This window comes from Brassica oleracea, chromosome C8 (genome assembly GCF_000695525.1).
Source record: "Brassica oleracea var. oleracea cultivar TO1000 chromosome C8, BOL, whole genome shotgun sequence".
Lineage (NCBI taxonomy): Eukaryota > Viridiplantae > Streptophyta > Magnoliopsida > Brassicales > Brassicaceae > Brassica > Brassica oleracea.
This window is the reverse complement of record NC_027755.1, coordinates 3,385,906-3,395,002: the sequence shown is the minus strand read 5'-3', so window position 1 is coordinate 3,395,002 and position 9,097 is coordinate 3,385,906. Positions and strand designations below refer to the sequence as shown.

The following is a 9,097-nucleotide window of genomic DNA, read 5'->3' as shown; positions in this document are numbered from 1 at the left end:
AAAATACTCTTATGTAAATATTTATTGATTATCATGCATATAATTAGACATTGATTTATTTTGAAAAATTCAATTATGCTGACAAGATAATAAAATTAAAATATGTTCGATAAATAGTTTATTTTCTAAAATACCATGAAATATGTTTTAAATTTATAAAATAACATAAAATGTATATTAACAACAGAACCATATATTTAAATTATGTATCAAAATATCTAAATAATGTTAGAAAAACCGGCGCGTAGCGCCGCTAAACCCCTAGTACGTGAATCTAAAGAGAAACCTTATACAAAGGTGGAAACTTTAGTTTTTTATTCAACTTGAAGATCTCATACAACGTCATTCTCTATTTATACAAGAGTCACTCCTTAACCTAGTAAGGCAGTGTTAACACATGATTGGAGAGTGTATAAGAAAATCGAATCTATTAGACGTTGCAGGGTAGTGAGCTGGCCTTGTCGTACTCGTTGCACTCGCTTTACATGATCTTTGAGCATTCAACGCCGTAACAGAGAAGGAAGAAGAGCTGGAGCTGGGGTTGGCATCATCCTTCACCGTGGACCTTATCATCGTCTCAGTTTCTGGCCCAATACTCTCTATACACCCCCTCAAACTTGGGGTAGAAGGAACTGAGACACCAAGTTTGTCTCTCAGTTTAAAGAAGGGAGACTGAGACAGTGACTTGGTGAAAATGTCGGCGAGCTGAAGAGTAGCTGGGATATGTTTAACTTCAAGAGCTTTCAAAGCAACTCTCTCTCGAACATAGTGGTAGTCCACATCAAAGTGTTTCATTCGCTTGTGAAACATTGGATTCACAGTAAGGCAGCCGGCTGAGAGATTATCACACTACAGCAACGGGGCTATCTGTTGTTGAAGACCCATCACCCGAAGTAGGTTCTGTAACAATACAATATCAGAAGCTGCTTCCGACATAGTCCTATATTCTGCTTCGGTTGAAGATTTGGAGACTGTATCATGCCTCTTAGCGGACCATGAGATGACATTGGAACCAAGAAGTGTACACAAACCGCCAGTGGAACGTCTTGTGGCTTTACATCCGGCCCAGTCACTGTCACTATAGGAGACCAAGGTGGAGTCTGTTCCTGCAGTCATGCTTATGCCCATGTTGTACGTGCCTTTGACATACCGCAGGATGCGCTTCAACAAAGAGAAATCTTCTTGACTTGGCATATGCATCCTCTGAAAAATATAGTTAACAGAGAACTTGAGATCTGGCCTTGTGATAGTCAAATATTGCAATTTACCTCCTAGAGTGCGAAAGTAAGACGGATCAGAGAAGAGTGCATCCTGACCACTGACGTTATCAAGCTTCAAGGGTAAAGGAGTAGGCATTGGAGCACAATCTGCCATTCCAGCTGTGATTAGAAGATCTTGAGTGTATTTCTCTTGATTCATAAACAACCCATCTTGAACACGATGAATTTGTATGCCGAGAAAATAATGAACTTCACCCATGTCCTTCATACGAAATTGAGTATTCAAACTCTTTAGAAGACTCTGTATCAATACTTCATTGTTTCCAGTGACAATCATGTCATCAACGTATAGAAGAAGGAAGATGACATCTGATCCTCTGTGATAGACAAACAATGACAGATCAGGAAAGCTGCAGACAAACCCAAAATCAATGAGGAACAGACTGAACTTATCAAACCAAGCTCTATGAGCCTGTTTTAAACCATAACTGGCTTTCTTGAGCTTGCACACATAATCAGGTTTGTCTGGATCTTCAAAACACGGTGGCTGCTTCATGTATATCGTCTCCTTTAAGTCACCATGTAGAAAAGAATTATGAACATCTAGTTGCTTGATTTTCCAGCGTTTGGTGACTGCAACTTGTAGAACTGTCCTTATTGTAGCAGTTCTTACAACAGGGCTGAAGGTTTCTATATAATCTGTCCCTTCTTCCTGCTCATTTCCCCTTGCAACAAGCCTTTATTTCAGTTTGTTCACACTCCCATCAGGATTGAGCTTGACCTTGTGAACCCAACCGCAGTTTACTGAATTCTGACCTTCATGTGGAGGAACCAAATCCCACGTTTCTGTCTCATGCATAGTACCTATCTCAGTTCCCATTGATCCATTCCAACGTGGGTCTCTTAGTGCTGCTTTAAGAGATTTAAGCTCAGAATAGTCAGACTTCACAGTGAACAAGGCATAGCGAGGGTTTGGTTTCACAATGCCTGCACGTGCCCTTGTGATCATAGAGTGAGCTGGCTGTTGCAGAGGTATCACTTCTTGATTGACTTCCGGATTTGAGTCAGTAGACGAACTGTCAGATTCTGTTTCTTGAGAAGAGTTTCCATCAACATCTTGATGTTGAGCATTGTTAACAGTTCCAGTTGATGGAATGACCAATGGTATAGTACCAATGTGGATAACATTAGAACGTTGAGGAGGAAACACTTCTTCAATAGGATCAGTAGAGACAAGAGAGTCTTGTTTCCGCAGACTGGAAGAGCGCCAAGCATTCAAGAGAGCAAAGTCTGAGGGCTTGTGAGACTGACTGTACATATCTTCAAATGGATAGACAGACTCATCAAACAAGATATGACGACTGATAAAGACTCTTCCTGTGGGGGGGTAATAACAGCGATATCCCTTATACTTCTCATTATATCCAATGAACACACATGTCAGAGACTTTGGATCCATCTTGTTCTTCATATATGGTCGCAGATAGGGAAATCATTTACATCCAAACGTTCTTAATGATGAATAGATCGGTGGCTTCGCATACAGATCTTCATACGGACTCTTATTCTTGGACAATACTGAAGAAGGCAGTAAGTTACCAAGAAAAGCCGCACTAAAGAATGCTTCAACCCAAAACTGTTGAGGTACTTTACTGTGATACATAATCATGAGTCCTAACTCCGTTATATGTCTGTGTTTGCGTTCGGCAAGACTATTCTGTTGAGGCGTGTGAGGACAAGACACCAACTGTCTGATGATGTGAGTTGCAAGATGTTTCAGAAAGGCAGCGTTTATGAACTCTCCTCCACCATCACACTGAAACTGCATGATCTTTGTTTGAAACTGATTCTCCACAAGAGTTTGAAAACGCACAAAAATAGTGTAGAATTCTGATTTGGACTTGAGAGGATAAAACCAAGTAAACCTTGTGTGATTGTCTATAAAGATAACATAATATTGAAATCCTTGTGAAGAAACAACTGGGCTAGGGCCCCATAAGTCACAGTGTATCCTCTCAAGAGGTTTAGAAGCCAAAAATTCAGAAGAAAGAAAAGGAAGCTTGCAACTCTTTCCCAACCGGCACGCATCACACAGCTGCTGAGGACCAGAGGTGTGCATTATTGTCGCCTTATTTCTTGAAAGCTGTTGAAGGATATCATTGTTGGAGTGACCAAGCCTATAATGCCAAACTGCTGCACTTGCTGCCTGCTGTCTTGAAGAGTAAAAGGCTTGATGTCTGACATCCTTCAACATGTATAGATTCTTATATCTGTTTCTTTGGGTTATCACCTGAATTGTCCCGTTGTCCTTAACAAGCACAGATTCAGAGTCAAACGTAATCTCACAGGAAAAGTCTGAAGTTAACTTCGAAACAGATAGAAGAGATTTAGTGATTTCAGGACAAACTAAGACTTCCTTGAGAGGTAGAGTACCTTGAGGAGTTTGCAGAGCAATAGACCCAACATGAGTAATAGGAAGGTAGTCTCCATTACCCACTATGAATTGATCGTTGCCAATGTATGGCTCAGACGACTGAAGACGAGAAGCATCGTTTGTAATGTGAGCTGAAGCAGCTGAGTCATGATACCATTCCTGACCAGAGTAATGATCTTGATCAGAGATCCTCATTGTCGTCAAGGCATTGTGAAGACTCTCTGGAACTTGATAGTTCTGATCAAATCTGCTGTAACAACGAGCCACAGAATGTCCATACTTGCCACATATCTGACATGTTGGTCTTGAGTTGGACCCTGAGCTTGAGTTACAAGAGAACTGCTGCTGGAACCCACGACCACGAGTTGAGTAAGAACCGGATCCTCAGCCTCTGTAGCCTCCTCGACCACTGTTATATCCTCGTCCTCTGTTTGAATAACCTCGACCAGCGTGGAAGGTTTGATGTGGCGTAACGACATCAGCTGAAGCTTGATTCTGGCTTTGTAGCTTGTCATCAAAATTAATGAGCTTAAAGACATCATCTTCAAAGGTCATATCCGAAAGGGAATCTATAGAATTCTCAATCACAGTACAGATAGACTCATATTCCTTTCCTAAACCACTCAACGCTCCATATATCATCTCTGGTTCAGTAACTGGAAACCCTATGAAATCTAGCTGATCGCATACGCTCTTGACATCTCCTAGATATTCAGCCATAGTCTTCAGGTTTTTAGACATACCTTGAAGCTTTCGTTGGAGATCGAGCTTGCGTGTTGCAGCGATTCGGTTGTATTTCTTTCCCAAGCTGAACCAAACCTCCTGAGCAGAGTGTAAGCCATAGACAGAATGTAGAGCCTCTTCCGTTAGTGACCCAAACAACCAAGCCATAACCAGTTGATCCTTGCGTAACCATTTAGTAAAGTTCAGATTAGCTTCTTCCGTGACAACATCGCCGTTTCTGATGGACACGGTAGGAGATGGACGAGGAGAGCTTCCACTGATGAAGCCCAAGAGAGACTGACTCGCTAAGAACGACTCAAACTGAGTCTTCCAAAGAAGATAGTTTGAAGAGGAAATTTTTAGAGTAACACATTGTGAAATGGTTAGAGAAGGAGCTGATAAAGGATCCGAGGTATCGGCCATGCAGCTTTGATACCATGTGAATCTAAAGAGAAACCTTATACAAAGGTGGAAACTTTAGTCTTTTATTCAGCTTGAATATCTCATACAATGTCATTCTCTATTTATACAAGAGTCACTCCTTAACCTAGTAAGGCAGTGTCAACACATGATTGTAGAGTGAATAAGACAATCGAATCTATTAGACGTTGCAGGGTGCCTTGTCGTACTCATTGTACTCGCTTTACATGATCTTTGAGCATTCAACGTCGTACCAGAGAAGGAAGAAGAGCTGGAGCTGAGCTTCGCATCATCCTTCACCGTGGGCCATATCATTGTCTCAGTTTCTGGCCCAATACTCTCTATAAAATAAACAATATCGACTTGACTACCACTCCATATAAAACACTTTTCATCACAATGTCGTTCCTTTATTTCCACCGATAAAGTTAGACAAACACATGGTCGACTAAACTTTTATTGTTACTCATAATAATATTGATATAACAATACCAATAGCACATATATTTTTTTGCACAAATTATATATTTCAGATCACTAAGCCAGATATGTGACAACACATCTACGTAATCCCATTTTTTCAAACAAGTCACCTATATATATTAATAAAAATGATCAGATTAATTCATAGTTTATTTATTAGTTAAACAAGATTATATGCGTTTTTTTTAAAAAAAATAACTACTCAGACATTTCGTATTGAACATATATGTTTCTTATTACAATTTATAGTTTGTTTTGAAATATTTGAAAATGTAAAACATGGTTATAAACTGGTCAAAATAATATATTGTTATAAAAGTAATGGAAAAGTCTATCTTTATTCATAACATAAAGGTTCCTTATATAGGAGATTACACCGTCATAGATAAATGGAAAGATTACAAATCATAATCTGTTGGTTATGAGCCATCCACAATCTGGTTCATAACACTCCCCCTTGGATGCCATAACCATTTAGAGCTTGTAATATGCTTTAATGTTGTCTCATTAAAACCTTACCAGGAAAACCCAATTGGGACAAAACCCGAAGGAAAAAAAGTACAACACACATTACTCCCCCTGATTTGGACATTACTAAAGGTCCCTTGGACCTCTCCAATTTTCTGCAATCCGTGGGTGATGAAGATCTTGGGTAGAATATGTTTCGTCCTCGAACATGATAGTTGGTTCTTCTTTACCATCGGCCATGCCACAATCTGATCGAACATATTGAGTCATCGACCTCAAATACACACACACAAAATCTTGGATGATGTTGTTGTGATATGCGTGTACCACCATGTGTAAAACATAACCTGTCTGAAAACAAATCAACAAAACCAAATAACCCCTCTTTGGGCTGGTTAGTATAAAAATAAACCAAAATCAAAGGCTTCTTCATAGTCCTTCTTATGGACCAATCAGATCAGTGTCTAAAACAAGACTTCTCCATTGTCCATCTCAGGACTAAATGGACTTCTTTATCGTCCACCTTTGAACTGAATGGATCAGTGTCCAAAACAAGTGATCTCACGCCCATGTACTAGATAATGGGTGAGACTGGTCTATATTAAATCTCTTGAGTACCCTTTTCTGTATATATTATTTGATGCACAAGGATTTCTCTTGATAAGTTCACGAGGAGTAACACGATATGAAGTAACACGACGTCAATGAGGAGTTGGGCTTGACACTTGGAGTGTAGCAGCTGGGTTCGCAACTCAAGATAATAGATGAAGGTGATGGATACTCAGAATGGCAATGAGATTATCACATACCTTTCATCAGGCATGATGTCTATGTTCATTGATGGGGCTAAGTGGATTTAAGTGTTTAATCTACTTAAGCGGTTGTGGTGTAAAAGTGTAAGCTTATGCAGGTTTAAAGAAGATCATGAAGGAACTTCAAGCTTGGCTCAAGGTGGAACTGAGAGAAGTGAGAAGAGATAAGAGAAGACAAGGAGATGCAGAAGATGAGCAGGCTTACTCAAGCATCAAGAGGTGTCGGCACAAAGTAAGGGTTATGGACTTGGACCAAACAGGTGGAGTTTTGTGAGGTTTGGTCAAAGCCCATCAGACATGTTCAATGTTGGGCCGGCTTACACAAGTTACACGCGGACAACATATGGACATAATCGTTGAAGCCCACTATGTCAAGTGCTGATACAAAGAAGGAGACATCACGACAGGGATCTCCAAGCTCAAGTTGAGCCTCTAGGAGGCGGGAGCTTCCATGGCGTCTCTTGGAGAGATAGAGTAAGCTAGTGACAGATATGTAATCCTAGGCTTAGCTCTTAGTCATATACTTTTCTTGTATTCTCTTGTATACTCTTTAGGGTTTACATACTCGGGAACAGAGAGAGACTATGATCTTGTAAACCACATCGGAGGGGTTTTCCGATACTTCATAGTGGATATTGTGGATCCTGGATCCACCCGAGATGTAGCGAGCTGCGGCCGTGAACTGGATGAAAAATTCTTGAGTCAAGAACAAAGATGAATCGTATAAGTATTTAAAGGGATATGGGTATTATGAGTTTGTATTCCGCAGCAAGTGGGAAACATAACCCCCCACAGCCGAGGAAATAACCACACAAAAAAAAACACATATTCGTAAACTGCTTGTGCCATATGATATTTTGATTATATGTTACAAGCGCTACACTATCATCCGCTCAGAGCATAGCTTTGTGAACATCGATTGATATTATAATCAAATGCCACTGCATGTGCCATTTAACTTCAATGCACGTTAATTTTATTGTTTTTTTTTTTTTAAACACGTTAATTTTATTGTTACTCTTTGGATTCCTTTAACCTTATTAAATAAACGTGCCCACATATTCAAAAAGGGAATCTTTCGGTATTCATTTATAAATACTTATCATATATACATTTTTTTTTAACATAAAAAAAAAGTATATATGATAAGTATGTATAAATGTATATATCATATATACATTTGTGCTGTGGAAATACGACTAAAACAATACAAATAACTGAAAGTCAATCTTAATATCATTCAGAACTCTGGATAAATTAAAGGTTTTTAGACTTTTACTACGATACATGTCTAAGTAAGTTTATTTTGATCAACTAGTTTTTTAATCAAAACTGAAACCAATAATTTTGTAATAACCAAAAGTGAAACGGAGCCGACGAAATAAGTGACTATTTCAAATAATTTCGATGGAAACATTTTTTTTTAATTTAGGGGGTGATTGGTAATTGCTTTAGGTGCTGTCCACGACCATATTTATTTCTAAAGCACCAAATTCAGAGCAATCAAGCTTTAAATTTTTTTTTGAAACCACAGCTCTTGAAATAACCTACAGCTGTACAAGTGCTCTGCAGAGCCAAATATCCAAAGCAATTTTTTAGTGCTTTCCATAAAATTCTACCGCAGTAAAATCTAAAGCCACAACAAAAAATCTACAAATTTTTTTCTACAGCAAAAATTTTAAAGCTACAGCCCTTACCAATCAGATCCTGAAAACATTTTTTTCTCATAAACAAAGCTCTAGCATAGAGAAACATAAACCACAAATAAAGCAGCTTGTTTTTTTTTTTCAAAGAACAGCTTGTTTAAAAACATTTCCATTGGAAGATACTAACGAGTATTTAACTAATAATAAAAGAAAATAGAAAAGTAAAAGAGACGTTTTGAAAAAAAAGTATGAGAGACGAGAAGAATATCTTCAAATAAATTGATAATTTGTTGCGATATGTTGGCATATATGTGTTCTAAATTTGTTTTAGCTAGATATTATATTTTAATCACATACCTATTTATATTAAAATACTAATACTATTAAGTTCGGATACTAAGTTGAGAAATTTTGACAATGAAAGTGTACTCTAACTAAGTTTTTTTAACTAAGTTTGACATGTTACTAATTATTTTGTATAATTTAATTATAATATGTGATAGGTACATAATACATTTGTTTCGGAGTTACATCTAGTATGTTTTAACTTCATGACATTTTCATTTTTTGACAAAACCTTCGTTGCCGTGAAAGTAATGGAAAAGTGTATCTTTATTCATAACATACAGGTTCTTTATATAAGAGATTACACCGTCATAGATAAATGGAAAGATTAAAAATCATAATCTCTTGGTTATGAGCCATCCACAATCTGGTTCATAACACTCCCCCTTGGATGCCTTAACCATTTAGAGCTTGTAATGTGCTTTAATGTTGCTTCATTAAAACCTTATCAGGAAAACTCAATTGAGACAAAACCATGGTGAAGGAAAAAAAGTACAACACACATTACTCCCCCTGATTTGGACATTAATGAAGGTCCCTTGGACC

General features: G+C 38.1%; 1 protein-coding gene across 1 annotated transcript; it reads right to left on the bottom strand.

Annotated features, from left to right (window-relative positions):
• Positions 1–849: 849 nt before the first annotated feature.
• On the bottom strand, positions 850–1,776 carry LOC106308471 (uncharacterized mitochondrial protein AtMg00810-like). Its single transcript, XM_013745634.1, has one exon. The coding sequence runs from the start codon at positions 1,774–1,776 to the stop codon at positions 850–852; it is 927 nt and encodes a 308-aa protein (XP_013601088.1).
• Between the last annotated feature and the right edge of the window lie 7,321 nt (positions 1,777–9,097).

Coding starts and splice junctions, on each gene's coding strand:
- LOC106308471 (XM_013745634.1), bottom strand. CDS start 1,776: ATGAAGCAGCCACCGTGTTTTGAAGATCCAGACAAACCTGATTATGTG.